General features: G+C 38.1%; 1 protein-coding gene across 1 annotated transcript in view; it reads right to left on the bottom strand.

The window, feature by feature from the left end:
• Positions 1–16212, bottom strand: part of GMCL1 (germ cell-less 1, spermatogenesis associated) — a 37291-nt gene extending 21079 nt beyond the window's left edge. The window contains exons 1-7 of the mRNA XM_003984088.6: positions 15715–16212; positions 9251–9374; positions 7358–7454; positions 5897–5994; positions 2975–3087; positions 2263–2328; positions 348–432 (exon numbers count right to left, since the gene is read on the bottom strand). Of these exons, the coding sequence (XP_003984137.1) occupies positions 348–432; positions 2263–2328; positions 2975–3087; positions 5897–5994; positions 7358–7454; positions 9251–9374; positions 15715–15974 (843 nt within the window). The 5' untranslated portion in view covers positions 15975–16212. The remainder of the gene's footprint in view (positions 1–347; positions 433–2262; positions 2329–2974; positions 3088–5896; positions 5995–7357; positions 7455–9250; positions 9375–15714) is intronic.
• Between the last annotated feature and the right edge of the window lie 239 nt (positions 16213–16451).

The following is a 16451-nucleotide window of genomic DNA, read 5'->3' as shown; positions in this document are numbered from 1 at the left end:
CCTTTTCTCTACAAAGTAATGTTCCTCTCCTTTGAGATCTGGACTTGCTTATGGTTTGCCATAGCTTACATGTCCCAAATTGCAATTCCTCTGCTATTCACAAATAAATCCATTTTGTTGGTAAAATAACTGGCTCTACTTTTAAAGTTGACAAGTATAAAGAATGCAATTAAAATCACTCAGGATAGCAAATCTCTAAACAAAGGCTTTTTAATATTTTGGCCTATTTCCTTTTACTTTTCTTACTTTTACACTATTCCTTTATCAATGGACACTAGCTGCTTCCAGCTTTTCACTATTATAAATAATGCTGAGGCGATACCCTTACATACACATTATGCCAATACCTTTTTAAGAGCTGTGTAAACATCCATCTCCACTTGCATCACAAATAAGTTAGATGAACCAATGAGCTGTTTCATGACATTTATACTAGAAAAGATAAAACAGAAGTAGTGAGTTTTCCTCATGCACAGGCTAAACCACCCTGGTAGAATTAAAAAATTTAAATCTTTCTTATGAAAAACAAATGTGGAATTTAAAATTACCTCAGTCTTTTTGCTCAAGACAAAGAATCTTAGAAATAACCTATCTGAACACTTTTAATTCAGATAGTATACTATGAAAGGTCTTTCTTTGAATTCATAGGAAAACAAAGAGCACTGATCTGCTAGTAATCAAAGTTAAAACAAGGACTCAATAAGATAACTTTTATCTATTTATAAATATTTATTTATTTTGATAAAGAGTGAGCATGAGCGGGGAGGGGCAAGAGAGAGAGAGGGAGAGAGAATCCCAAACAGGTTCCACTGTCAGCGCAGAGCCCACACAGGGCTCGATCTTACAAACTGTGAGATGATGGCCTGAACTGAAATCAAGAGTCAGATGCTTAACCGACTGAGCCACCCAGGTGGCCCTCAAGAAGGTAACTTTTAGTATGCTCTGATAAAGTGGCAGTGTTCCTCTTTTGCCTTTCCTACTCATTCATTGGTTAAAAAAAAAAAAAATGTCAAATTTCAGTGAATCATCTGTATCTTCAAAATAACCTTTAACATTGAGGCTTAAGAGAACTGGTTAATCATAAATTATGTGTTTATTACTATTAAAGACAGTAAGATCAAGAGGTATATATTAGTTTAAACTTAGATTGAGTGGAAATGATATCACCAGTAGCTTTTTTCCCCCTTCCTTTAAGCCATAAAAAGCCAGAAGAACATCTAGGATTTTAGGAAGACCACTATAATTTATCTTCTTTTTGAAAAAGCTCAATGAGAAATTATAAAAGAGAAAAATGATTTCTAATGATTTCCAAACCAAATATAATGCAGAACTTCATTTATACCTTGATAGCACTAGGAAATGATTTTTTTTTTTTTCTGTGTAGAATAATGCTTCTCAAACTTTTCTGCCAAAGGACCTCTTAAAGGCAGAGGAAAGGAATGGATCCAAGAATCCAGGAGATGGTCTAGCCATAAAAATAACATTTCTTCTACTTCTTGTATTTCATCTTTAAGGTTCAAAGAAACTTGAATTCTCTATATTCCAGAATTCTCTATATTCCATACTGTATTTAAACATAAAAATGTTTATCTTTTCCCCCACCCACGCCTGACAAAAAATAAATAAATAAAAAATTAGTAAAATTGACATCACAGGAATGATCCCTTTAAGGGCAGAGACCATGACATAATCACCTCTGCATCCTTCACAGCCCCTGACAGAGTACTGTTATATACAGTGGACATTCAGGAAGTGTTTATGGAAAGAAGGAAGGAAGGAAGGAAGGAAGGAAGGAAGGAAGGAAGGAAGGAAGGAAGGAAGGGAGGAAGGAAAGACAAGCAAAGGTAATTCAAAAGGCCAACTTGATTATGAGTTTAATTTCATTAGGCTTCGCAAAAAGTTTAAAACAACTTCCTCAAACTTACTTTTACAATGAATGGTAAAGATAATTTTTAAAATAAAACTTGTACATTCTCTAAGAGCCCAGCAAAACTGAAGTAACACTTGAGATTTCTTCTATGGTTTTATAGTAGCAGTGAATTTTTCTATAGAAATTAGTTCAAATACTAGACATAATATACATTATTTATGACAAAGAAATTTTGAAGCATTTCTTTAGTTCATAGATACAGTCAAGATACCTTTCATTAAATTGTTGACTTTTTCATAAGGAATATGTTTTTGTATGAAACAAATAAACACTTTAACAAATAAATATTACTTTAGGATAATTAATTGCAAAGTTATTTAAAATTAAAATACCTGAGTTCCTTAAAAAGTTCAACATTCTGGTGAGTCATCAAATTGTTCAGGAGCCATTCAAGGCACCTGAAATTAAAAACATGGAATTATTTATCACATGATACATAAATATGCATTTATGACTTACTTAGTAGGACTTACAGTTAAAATAAAAACAGAATATTAGTCTTGCTAGAACATGCTCAAAGTTTTAAATTTAACAACTGAAAATTTAGTATTATTTTTGTCAGCAGTTATTAAGGAAATATTTCTTTTATATTAATAAGAGCATTTGTAACTAAGAAAACCTCATTTCAAGTTCGTGTTAAATCATTTAGGAAGGGGCTTACAAACTTCTATTACCTTCTTTATAATTTGAAAACAGGTCCTGCAATTCTCAAGAGTTAAAAACATTGCCAGTAACTGTACTGATACAATGTCTATGATGCGTACTACTTAAAAAAATTAATAGAAAATTCCCTGTAAAGAATGGCCATAGTTTTTATAAGCCACATATAAACATGTATAACCCACTCATGGTCACTTACAAAGACAACACTTTCAAGGAATTTACTAATTCATCCAAATGTAAAAAGGGACTTTTTAGAACAAAATTCTAGTCCCCTATCTTTTTTTCCCCCTTTCTTTCTTATAGCTATACATTCTCTTAACAAACCAAAGCAGCCAAATTCCAAAAAGTGGGATGGGAGGAAAAATAAAAAAGGTAACTCACTTTTTCTTTACAGAATCTAATCCATAGGTCCCTGCTGATGTGTAATAGCCACATACAGTTTTCACATTAATTGTTTCCTTCATTGTCTCACCACACTGCTGTATTAAACCATCCTGTAAATATAAATAAGCACTGGAAAGGCCCATCTCACATGGGAAAAATTAATTCTGAATATGTGCTTTTACATATTAAAAAGTAAAAAAAAAAAAAAAAAAAAAGGAAGAAAGAAGGAAAGAAAGAAAACTCATTAAGTTCAGCAAGCCTAAATTTTTAAGTCCAGTAAAAATACTGAAAAAAAAAAAATCCAGCAAGTATTCAACTGAATACTTGGAATTAAAAATGGAACGGGGCGAGAGGTAAAAGCAGTAAGGTAGTAATGTAGAGATGAATATTGCTTTTCTCTTTCTTTTCTATTCTTCCACACTCTGGGACCTTTGCAAATTTAAGCGGCATTCTGTCTGTTTTGCCTGTTCTTTTTAAATTAAGATCTCTTAACATATTCAGTTGACTATGTGATGGAGCTAGGCAAGTAAACAGTATGAATCATCATAAAGTGTTTATTCAAGTATAAAACACTCATCAATTTCTAAGAGATGCACCTAAAACACAGTATTTTAAACTTACACTGCAATATTAATCTAAAATGTTTATATGTAAGATTTCAAATGAACTTTATTCAATATATGGGAAGAATGTCACTTTTTTCTTAAATTTCTGAAATATATTCATCATGCAAGTATATTATTAAATTAGTTAGTTAAGTCATAAAGGTAATGCATAAAATGGGATTTAGGACAAAACCAAAAGGACTAAAGTTAGAAAACAAAGTGTACTTGTTGGAAGTAAGTATTGAAAGGATCACAACATTTAAAAAAACCAAATGATCTCAGCCAAGTATACTGAGCAAGCTATTAACTAATACTTCAAATAAATCAGTATACAAATGTCACATAAAAAGAAACTTTATTAACATTTTTTAAAGATCAAAATAAAACACTGACTGCATTAGGATTTTAAACTTACCTGGAAGTCACTGGAGACTACCCATCTCCTGCCCCCTCTACCTTCCTCTTAACATCTTATCTGTCCAGTGGATTATCCCTGCTTAATCTTTCTGTGATCCAGTTTCTCCTCTCCATTCTTACTGCTACTGCCCTACTTCAGACTCTGATTTGGGACTACTGCAGTAAGCTTTTGTCTCTAATGTACTCCTCTTTCCTTCAATACATCCTTTACATTATTTCCAAAGTATTCTTTCTAAAACATAACTGTCTTTCTTCTGATTAAAATCTTTCAAAAGTACCTACATTTGAATCTAAACTTCTTTTTTTTTTAATTTTTTTTCTACGTTTTTTTATTTATTTTTGGGACAGAGAGAGACAGAGCATGAACGGGGGAGGGGCAGAGAGAGAGGGAGACACAGAATCGGAAACAGGCTCCAGGCTCCCAGCCATCAGCCCAGAGCCTGACGCTGGGCTCGAACTCCCGGACCGCGAGATCGTGACCTGGCTGAAGTCGGACGCTTAACCGACTGCGCCACCCAGGCGCCCCATTTTCTACGTTTTTGATTTATTTTTGGGACAGAGCGAGACAGAGCATGAATGGGGGAGGGGCAGAGAGAGAGGGAGACACAGAATCGGAATCAGGCTCCAGGCTCTGAGCCATCAGCCCAGAGCCTGACGCGGGGCTCGAACTCACGGACCGTGAGATCGTGACCTGGCTGAAGTCGGATGCTTAACCGACTGCGCCACCCAGGCGCCCCTTGAATCTAAACTTCTTAAAAGGTACAGAGGGGTTTTCATGATCTGGACCCTGCCTCCTTCTCTCCAACCCTTTTTCTTTTCTGTGCCAGCGTCATGTTCCACTCAGATTCTCTAGGCCTCCATGTCACACATCTCCAGGTCTTAATTTGCTCTGTATAAAAAGCTTCCTTCCTTCTTCTTTCTTTGCAACATAAATACATTTCCAGTTTTCAAGACTCAACTTCCTTCTTTGCACCACCAGGTTGAACTGACCACTCCCTCCTTTGTTCATCTGCTAAATCCTACGGGATGTTTATTATCATACTCATGATACACTGGACAGTTCTTACTTTATCTCTGGGTCTGTGTATCAACCCTCCCTTCCCCCATTCCACACACACATTATATTATGAGTTCCTTGAAGCAGACTATATCTTCGTTTACCTTTGGATCTCTATTGCAAGTTTAACATGTTGCTCAATATACTTCTGTTGAATGAACAAATCTGTCAATCTACCAACAGATTTATATATATTCATGTGGTTTACCACAACTATTTCATAATTAAGAAAAAGTTGACAAAGTAAGCACTCAATGTTTTTCAAACCCATGAACTAAATGAATTAGTAATCAAAGCAATCTGCTTATGAACAGTCAAGATAAACCATTAATGAACTGAAATCTGTAAATGGACCTAGACAAATAAATTCTTACCACACTATAGTAATTCTACAGTATCTACATCCAAATACCTTGCATTCATGCTACACAGACATGATGATCCCCTCAGCTATAATAAATTGCTTTTAAATTTTATTTTACTGAGGGCTGATGGGGGGTGGGAGGGAGGGGAGGGTGGGAGGGAGGGGAGGGTGGGTAATGGGTATTGAAGAGGGCATCTTTTGAGATGAGCACTGGGTGTTGTATGGAAACCAATTTGACAATAAATTTCATATATTTAAAAAAATAAAAAAAGAAAAAAAAAGAAAAAAAATAAATTTTATTTTATTAGTATTTTTTTGGTTAAATTTTTTAAATGACTTATCACAAGGGACATGTTTATAGATTTCATTTTTATTTTAAAAGCTGTAAAGAGCTAAGCTTTTTCTTGTTTTTGCAATAGATACTTTGAACCAAAGGTCCAACTGTGATCCTTTCTTTGAATAAGGTACATACTCACCAACTGCAACATACAAGCTGCTGCTAAAATGGCAATAACTCGACTGGGCTTAATTAAGACATCATCTCGATACAGTGACCCAAATGCAACCTGCAGTGCTGAAAGCAAAAGTACAGGCATGGAATGAAATACAATGTTACCTATAAATTATTACAAAAATAACAATGACCATCTTCCCACTCTTCAGATGTATGCCTAAATTCAGGCATGCATCTGAATTTAGGATGTACATAACAGGAGAAGGGAAGTACACTAATTAAAATGTTAGTAATGGTTACTGGTTAATGGAGCTAATTTAATAACAATGTTATAAATTTCCATTTATTCTAGCTAAATAAAAGAGCTGGATTCTTCTACATCTAATCTTGACATTAGTTGGTGGTCAGAGTTAAGACACTCTTGGAAAAAGTTTTATAAAGATACCTCTGAGTAGACTAATCAGTAAGTACACGGACCCCATGATATCTTAACCCTGGTGCTTCCAGTGCTTCACTGCTGGGGAGTGGGGAATAGCTCTTGGCTCCTATCCACGCCACATGCTCCCCCAGTCACCCCAGCTATCTAGGCCTGCCCTTCCTTCTCTCCACTGCCACACTTGTGTTTTTAAATATTCTTAACTTTTCTCTTTGCCTATGTGGTGAGTACTGGTTATTTCCACTTGGGTTATCAAAGAGGGAAACAGAAAATGAGCACTGGAACAGAAATTAGGAGTACAGGCTGACTGATGAATGTAAGCCTCTTAAATCCTCTGGGCCTCAGCTTCTCATCTAAGAACTCATAGCTCTAAAACAACATTGATTACGTGATTCATACCCTATTGTTCCCAGAGAAAGTCTTCATACATGGGGAATAATCAATAAACACTATTTACCCACTTTTCTTTTTCTTTTTTTAAACCATTACATTTAACTATGTAATTTTAAAAAACAGTCACACTCTTCCTTCCTTCACCCTACATCCTCAATACCCCAGGCGGATATATTTACAACAATAAACAAACAGACCAATAAGGCCCATATGACTAAGTAGATTAAGGATAGGTAGAGCAAAATTGATAAGGGGCGCCTGGGTGGCTCAGTCAGTTAAACGTCCAACTTCAGCTCAGGTCATGATCTCATGGGTCGTGGGTTCAAGCCCCGCACTGAGCTCTGTGCTGACAGCTCAGAGCTCAGAGCCTGGAGCCTGCTTCAGATTCTGTGTCTCCCTGTCTCTCTGCCCCTCCCCTGCCTGTGCTCTGTCTCTCTCTCAAAAATAAATAAATGTTAAAAAAAAAAAAAAGAAAAAAAAAAAGAACAGAATTGATAGAACTATGGAGCAAATCAGTACAAAGCTGTCATGCTGGGGTGTTAAATGGAGCTTTTATCTAGCCTGCAAAGTTAGAAGAAAATATTTATTTTCTACCAAAAGAATAAAGAGGATATGTTATAATTTTTGCATAGTAGTAATTATAGTGGTGGTTACCTTCTATATCAATATTCTGGTCAGGAATCTCCAGTTCAATTATGTTCATGCTGGATTCTTTCCAAGAACCACTGAACATACTAGAAAAGTAGCCAGACTTAAACAAAACAAAACAAAACAAAATGATTATCCAGTACTTTCTGGGTCTTCTGAATTATTTTCCCATTTCTAATTCCAAACAACTGTTCTATCAAAATGAACCCATATTATTTTGGGAGAAAAAGAATTGCTAAATATGTCTACAGGAAAAATGAAATTAAGATAAGGACACTTTTAAGTATGTCAAAATACTTTCAGTTTAGTATTAGTTTAATGAAAACAAAACCAAATTCTCATATTACTATCTGAATTCCTATATTACTATTTGAGCCTCCCATTAGCTTTTTACTTAGTTAAAACAATTTCTGAGTCTATTACAGGTATGTTTTCCTTCTCAATGGCATTCTAAATTCAAGCTTAGAAAATATATATTTAAGTCTCTCATGAACATATGACAACACACAAGGTGAATACACAATCATGTACTGGGGAAGACAGAAGGCTAAGAACCTTCATACTGTTGAATCCTTACTGTATTACGGGCTGTAAAGGGTCCAAGCCAGTCCGAAGTCAGCATTAATGGGATGATCCCCAGATATCAGGATAAATCTAAAGTCTAGTTTTATCTAATCAGAAAATTCCAGAATGAACCTGATTCTTGGAAAGGTACCAGAATGGATGAAGTCTTTAGTTACCTTCTAGATAGCACCTCTCATAACTAGAATTACTTTGGAATAGATCAAATATTAACAATTTTACTGAATACTTAGTAGGTATAAGGCACTGTGAATATAGCAGTTAACAAAACAGACACTGTTTCTGTCCTCAGGGGGCTTATTAGACTGTAGCATGTAGTTTGTCCTATAATCAGTACAGTTTCTCTTGAGAGTGAAAGCCTACACAGAGGCATTCTCATCCTTAAATTCACAAAAGTGCTCTCTGAGATTAAAAACAGATAGGACCCTATTCCCAAGTTGAGAGCAATATTCTGATATATTCCCTGGGCTATATACCTCTGGCCAAATTAAACTTGACTATTATGATAATGATTGTGATTAAAATGTTATAGAAAAAGTTCCCTTAAAATACTTCTACTGGAAAATCTTATACTATACTGTCTTACCAGTAATTATTGTCAAATAGTGAAGAAGACAGAAAATATAAACTCCATAGGATAAAAACTGAATTGTTCCCTGTTCTATTCCCAATGCCTAGAACAATGATTTGAAGAAAGAATAGATAGATTTGATGAAAGAATGAGTAAAATATTTGAGCCATTAGAGCAACATTTTTTTTTCCTTTTGAGAGTTTTGAATCTTTAAAATAGGATGGCAGATAGTAATATTTTCAGCACACAAACCAAATAGGTATATCAGCTAAATAAGTTGGTCTATATTTGTTGGGTCTTGTCTTTAAGTTAACTGCATTTTCCATTCAACCGTAACTACAAAGGAACATGTCAGCTAAATTTATTCAATTTAAATAACTACATACAAAATAAACAAATTCAACAATCTTAATTTTAGGCATTCCCCCCCCCCCCCCTTTTCCCTCTTGTCAGCAGAGGGCACTAAAATAAGAACCTTATTGAAGTAATGACAAAAAGGTATTTGCTAGGCTGGTATGACAATGAAAATTCAAAATCTGTTTTCTAGACTAAACTAAGTTTTCACTAACAGAGTGTGTCATATTTTGATAAAACAAGACTCTGTGTGAGATGGTAGGATTTAGACAACCACTATCCATGCAAAACAATTACTGTGAAATGCAATAAGAAAGAACAGGACTTGAAAGAGTTTGAGCTATTTTTAAGTGACTACCTTGCTTACTCAAATAGAAAAATAAAATACTTACTTGACATAAATATATTTTGTGTAAGTTCCACTCTTCTCCTAGAGCACATATCTTAATGTCACTATTTTCTCCATTCAAAAATAAGGTTTGATAAATATATTTGGATGTACTCTTTAATTTTTTCCTGTTAAAAGAAATGCAAATGTTACATATGTGTAAAACTGAGTGTTTTACTGATTTTGCATAAAACTCAAAATATTCCTTTTGTTCAATTTCTATTAAATAGAGCCAAGTTATTCATTGTGTAAAAGGAAAGAGGGATATTATATATTCAAATTTGCATTAGTATGTAAGAAACTAATGATAGTAGTAATCTCTAGGGTACTCTACTGCCAAGAGGGTTAATAATGGCCAGCTAGATGGGATAGCATGTACAGGTGACCTTTCACTGTACACTCTTACAATATGTGTTTGTTGAACTAAGTGAATTACCTGTAGGTCAGCACGTGATTTTTGCTTATTTCCTCATTTAGAAAAGAGTACTATGGAGGATCTCAGTACAACTTCAATGCTACTGCTCTGCAACTACAAAGTGCAGAACAAGAATAAAAATTTTACCTATCCAAGTAATTTTGAGAATAATTTATATCTCATCTTATTTTGGTATCAAACTATTCCTAAACTCGTTAAAAGCATTTTCACCCTCATTGGTCAAATGGTTTGCAGCCTTAGATCAAAGGTTTTCAAAACTTTGCTCAATGGAGAAACATCTTAGGAGCCACCAGGGATAGCTGAGGAGTGAACTCTGAACATCCTAACTTCAACTAGGGCAGCATCACATTTTGAGGATTTCTGCATAATATTTCATTTAAAAGATAACTATATATATATGTGTGTGTATATATATATGTGTGTGTATATACACACAACATACACACACACACACATATATATATACATATATATAATTTTAATTTGATAATCATTGCTCAAGATGGTCCAATGAATAAGAAAAGCCCTAGGCAGAGGCCAATAAATACCTTTTTGTGTTCCTGGCCAATCCTGACAAGCTTTCTTAGTAGTTAAAAATTCTTAGTCTTTTTTTTTTTTAATTAAAAATATTTTTAATGTTTATTTTTGAGAGAAAGAGAGAGAGAGAGAGAGAGAGAGAGAGAGAGAGAGAGAGAGAGACAGAGAGACAGAGCACGAGCAGGGAAGGGGCACAGAGAGAGGGAGACACAGAATCCAAAGCAGGCTCCAGGCTCTGAGCTGTCAGCACAGAGCCCGATGGGGGCTTGAACTGCGAGACCATGACCTGAGCAGAAGTGGGACACTTAACCAGCTGAGCCACCCAGGCACCCCAAAACTTTTAGTCTTTTTAAAAATGAAGTAACTGTTTCAGATGATGTCTTGAACCAATGTGTTTGACATGTCTTCCCAACAGACAGTAAAAACAGCACATGCTTTGGTAGTAGAGGCTTGGGTTTGAGTCCCAGCTCTACCACAGCTCAGTTACTCCAGATGCAAAGAGAATATTAATAGTAAGCACTTTATTGGGTTACTATGAGAAACAAATGAGACAATATAGTTTCTAGTTCCTGATAGCACCATCCCCAGATTGCATTAAAAGTACAGAAAGGGGGGCGCCTGGGTGGCGCAGTCGGTTAAGCGTCCGACCTCAGCCAGGTCACGATCTCGCGGTCCGTGAGTTCGAGCCCCGCGTCAGGCTCTGGGCTGATGGCTCGGAGCCTGGAGCCTGTTTCCGATTCTGTGTCTCCCTCGCTCTCTGCCCCTCCCCCATTCATGCTCTGTCTCTCTCTGTCCCCAAAATAAATAAACGTTGAAAAAAAAAAAAAAAAAGTACAGAAAGGAATAAGCCCACAGTAGCAAAAAGGAAGGGTGGGTTTATCATCTGATAAGAGACCAGAATATATTCTGAAGGTCTAGAATGAAGGCTGAAGGCCATCTGCCCTTCAGAAGTGTGTGTGGGTTAGGAGAGATCTCAGGGGTAATAAAAGGCAGAAGTAAGGCACAAAGTGGGGAAATGTGTTCCTTTAATGGCCTCCTCCACAATGTATGAACACAGAGTACAGATAACCAGAGCACAGACAACTCAGGCATAAAGATTCCAATGCTCTTCTAGAAAGGAGAGAGAGGACAAATCTATCAGGAGAAGCTGAGACTTTAGTATAGGTGGTGGCACCCCACACAAAGCAATCCTTATTCTGACATTTGGGGAATCTGTAGCCTATTAGCTCTTAACCCATTCACCCTGAATCATGGTCCCCAAACTATGTGTTAAAGCACCTAGAGCACCACACCAAACTCAGGGAAGCGTGTGGAATATTTTATATTTGAAGGAAACACAGCAAGATCTTTGAGATACCATGTTACCTACTACTATCATAGTCATACTAACTATGAGATATTTCTTTAGGACCAGAGGTACCATTTAAAAAACTACTGAGACTCTAAGGGTGCTGTGAACAAAAAAAATTTGGGAATTTCTGCTCTAAAATGAAGCATACCCCACCCATATCCAATTTAGTAATCAGTCTTTCTACTTAAAGGGAAGGCTTAGTTTAATTTACTCAATTAAAACACACACACGCACGCACGCACATGTTACTCATTCTAAATACCAAGGATCACCCAACCAAGGATCACCCAACATGAGGAGAATCTGGAGTATTCAAGACCATTAAAAAGACAAACCCAGAGGAAATACATTAATTCAGGGAAAAGAGAGCTTAAAACACTCTAAAATTAGCACATCTAGATATAGATATCTGAGATTATTACATTTATAAAACAACAGGATACTATGATAAAGGAAACAAGAAAGAAAAGAGCTCTTCGAGATTAAAAACATGGTTGCTAAAATTAATAAGCCAAAAGAGAGGATACTGAGAAAGTTAAGGAAATTTCCTAGAACATAAGGCAAAAAAGACCTAGAAAGGACAAAAAGAAAAGAGAAAGAGGTACAATCCAAGAAATCCAAAATCTGGTTTAAGAGGAGTCCAAGAAAGAGAAAACAAAGATAACAGGAAAAAGGAAATTATGGAGAAATTAATGGAAGGAAATTTTTCCAAACTAGTCTCCAGATTGTAAGAATCAACCAAGTACTGAGGCCATTAAAAAACCCATACTTAAGCACATTCTAGTTAAATTCCAAAACACCGATGAAAAAATTCCAAAATTTCCAGAGGAAAAAAAAAGGCCACCTAAAAAGAAAGTTAGACCAGCATCATACTTCTCATCAACACTGTAGGCGAGAAAACAACAAAGTAATATCATAAAGGATATGAAGTTATTTTAGATTAGATTTCCATACTCAAAGGATGAATAAAGTTACAAATTACCTCCTTTTGCATCCCTTCTGAGTAAAATACATGAGGATACAGTTCTCCAAAATGGGTGAGAAAGAAAAAGATACAAGCTACAGAAAACAGTAGATCCAATCCTAGAGATGGGATGAATGTAAGCCCCAGGATAAGCACAGACCCAGAAAGCAATGGTTCCAGAATGGAACAGGAGGATGAAGGGACCCAAGAGGGGGATCTTGGGTTTAGAGGAGGACACCATGCAAGCGTGTTTAGAAAGATAGGAAAACATGAATATATAATGAAGGGATATTATTCTTTTGTCAATGGTGGTGGGGGGCAGTTAGAAATTCTAGGAAAATTAAAAAGCAATACAAAAACAACAACAAACTAACTATCATAAAAAGATACAAATGAAAACAGGGTCTGACTTTGAAAACTTGATGGAATGTAGAAAAAAGATTCTATTTAACTACAAGATTAGAAAATTTCTCCAATAGAAAAACAAAGCGCTGTGACACTGGATCCAGGAAGTATGGTTTATAATCCTAGCACACTACTTGACTTTGTAGTGAACAATATTTACATAGTTATAATAACAAATACTGTTTACTAGGTTTCAAATTTTACAACCAAGGCACAGCAAACAACCAAGATCTGGTTGCAGAACAGCTGAGTTTCAACAGTCATGTTAATGTAAAAGTAAAATATGCAATTGTCAAAAGGTATGAATGAAATGGAAGGTGGGCTTGGTAGCCAAAACTTTTCATGGAGTAGCTGGTTGAGGTGGGAGAGTGCTCAGAACAACCTCAGGGAGCATAATTAGTGTCAACACACAAATTTCCAGGTCTTAGTATCTTTTTACACACTTCAACCACACTGGGCTGAATAGCCAGGCCTCTTCCACTGATACAAAACATACTAAATTCTGGATGTATTTTCTTTTCTTTTTAATTAATTTTTAAATATTTATTTATTTTGAGAGAGAGAGAGAGAGAGACACCATGTGACCATGTTGACACAAGGGCCAGAGAGAGAGAGAGGGAGAGAGAATCTCAAGCAAGTTCCACATTGCCAGCTCAGAGCCCAACTCAAAGCTGGAACCCTCAAACCGTGAGATCATGACCTGAGCTGAAATGAAGAGTTGGATGCTCAACCATCTAAGCACCCCTAAATTCTGCATGTATTTTCTAATAAAGGTTTGCTTTAAAGACTTTCCATTCTAGTCCACTCATGTAGTTCAGGGGTTGGCAAACCTTTTATGTAAAAGTCTGGACAGTAAATATTTTCAGCTTTGTGGGCCAGACAGACTCTAAGCAAATTTGTTGGCATCCCAGTGAGCAGCTGCCTGCTTACCAGCCTTAGCCGACCACATCTCAGCTTCTCTACCATCTAGTGGGCTACAGCCTTACCTCCAATATCTGAATTTCACTCTGGGAAAGATGGCTCTATTCAAAATTTGTTCCTTCCTTGGATGTTTTCAGTCTGAGAAGTGGTGAATTGCTCCCTCTATCTTCTATTCCTATACATTTTTAGAAAATCTCTTTACCTTAGTAGTTTACCTTCAGAAATTAATTCCCCTTTCCTTGTTAATGGTTATATTACATTTTCCTTTTTCAAATTGCTGCATGATTTCTCTTTTGAATGGATCCTGACATATATATTTCAATGACATTAAATACAAGTGGTCTAAATACTAATTAAAAGACAGAGATTATCCTAATGGATTAAAAAAGATGCTAGACCCAACTATATGCTTTCTACAAGATACCTATTTTAAATATAAAGATATAGGTAAAAAAGAAAACAATGGAAAAGATATACATTTTAAACACCCAGTAGTAGTGGAAAGTAGTAGTGGAAATATTACCAGGGATAAAGAGAGACATTTTGTAATGTTAAAGGAGGTCAATTTATCAAGGAGACATAATATTTACAGAGCACTTCAATACCAGGCACTGTGCATTATACGGACCCTAAAAGGCAAGTATTGGGGTGCCTGGGTGGCTCAGTTGGTTAAGCATCTGATTCTTGGTTTGGGCTCAGGTCATGATCTCATGGTTTGTGAGTTCAAGCTCCACCTCAGACTCTGTGCTGACAGCACTGAGCCTGCTTGGGATTCTCTCTCCCCCTCTCTCTGCCCCCCATCCCCCTCTTGCTCACACTCTCTAAATATGTAAACAAAAAATAAACAAACTTAAAAAAAGGCAAGTATTAATTTCTCCATTTTACTTAAGAGGAAAAAAGGCTATTTAGCTCAGAATCTGAGCTCTTTATACTATAGTGACTCTCCAAAAAGGTAACTGAAGAATTTGACAGGGGTGGGGGTGGGTGGTGTTCATTTCTGTAAATAAACAACAAGCATTCATACATAAAACTCTATGAAAGATTTTTAGATAACACACTATTAACAGAGGCTATCCATGATACTTTCATTTCACAATAAATATGTTACATTTGTGTAGCAAAGTTTTTCAATCTTTTTTTTGAAGTTTCATTTAAAATACTGCATTTATCCCACTGATCTTAAAAAAAAAAAAAAGGCAATCAGATTGCTTTATGTGGAAACGTATTCTATGCATAAACTACGTTCTAATTTTCTAATTCACAAGTAAACATCCTGTGTTTCAACTCTTTGAAAAAAGGTTAAGCAAGCTGCAGCAATGACTTACACATATCCACCGTCAACGTTCAAGTACTAGAGGCTCTAACTTTGTTCCCAATAAGGAACAAATGTACACTGCTGATAAATTTCACCTTTACAGTTAAAGAGAACTCTCGTGTGTGTACTAACTTCCCTTTACACTGATGGACGTGCCCCTTAAGGTAACCGGATGCAAAACAACTTCTCCTGCCACCCACTCAGAGAGGAGGACAAAGGTGTATTACCGAAGGCCAGCCAGCCTTTGGAGCCTAAGGTTTAATGAGGCGTGAGCTCTGGCTTGGCGTTTGCCAGTCTCATCTTGGGGCCGTAACACCACTCGGGCAGCGTCTGTGGTTTATAATCCAGAACACCAGGCGCCTCCCAAGGCGCTCCCCATCCGCCCCGCATCAGGCTGGCTCCCACGTTTCCCGGTCAAGGGCACGTCCGCTCCTCGCCCGCTGGGGAGCGCCGCACCCCCAAGCGCACCCGGCGCCGGGCTTGTCCCCAGGCGGGGCCCTGGAGCTGCCCAACAGGTGCGGGCGCGTCCCTCCACGTACCTGCGCGGGGTGTTGAAGAGTCGCTGCTGCTCGTCCCCTTCCTCCTCATCCTCGTCTGTCTCGGAGTCGGGGTGACAGTAGCAGAAGGCCCCACTGCTCCTCTTGCGCTTGCGGCTGCCTGGGCAGTAACAGAAGCCGTGGCCCGCAGCGTCGCCGCCAGACTCCGGCCTGCGGGTCGAGCCCCCCGCCCCAGAACCCGGCTCCTGCTGGGCTCGGGCTCGCCCCGGGTGGCGTAGCACTCGGCTGCTCAGGGAGCCCATGGACCACGGCTCCCCAGGACTTCAGGGAGCGCACCTCAGGGAGCCCAGCGGAGGCGGTCTCCCGCCATGGCCCGGCCGCCGCCCGCCTCCACCCAGCCCAGGTGCCTACACGGCCACCTTCTCACGCGCAGCCCCAACCGTCGCAGCGGACGCTACCGCCTCCATCCTCCGCCCCGCCCGCCGCGTCCAGCCGCGCGGCGCGCCGGGACCGCAGAACCTCGCCCCCTCGCTATCGCAACAAAGCGCGGACCGGAAGGCGCGTGCGCGCGGCGAGCCTCCGGAAGGGGCGGGGGAAGGCGAGTGTGCGTGGTGGGTGGGGCCTGCGCTGAAAGGTAAAGGGGGTTGGAGCCGGGGAGCTTGTCGGCGCGTAGGCGGCTAGCGGCCTGCTCTCCGCTTGGGTCTCGCGCTACCATGAGATTTGGGGCCAATCTGGATTTTAGCGTTACTTCACACGCCCCTTTGTATTAGCCCGACCGG

The sequence above is a fragment of the Felis catus genome, chromosome A3 (genome assembly GCF_018350175.1).
Source record: "Felis catus isolate Fca126 chromosome A3, F.catus_Fca126_mat1.0, whole genome shotgun sequence".
In the NCBI taxonomy this organism is placed as follows: domain Eukaryota; kingdom Metazoa; phylum Chordata; class Mammalia; order Carnivora; family Felidae; genus Felis; species Felis catus.
Note: the sequence above shows the minus strand (reverse complement) of the source record. Positions and strands in the feature narration are given on the sequence as shown.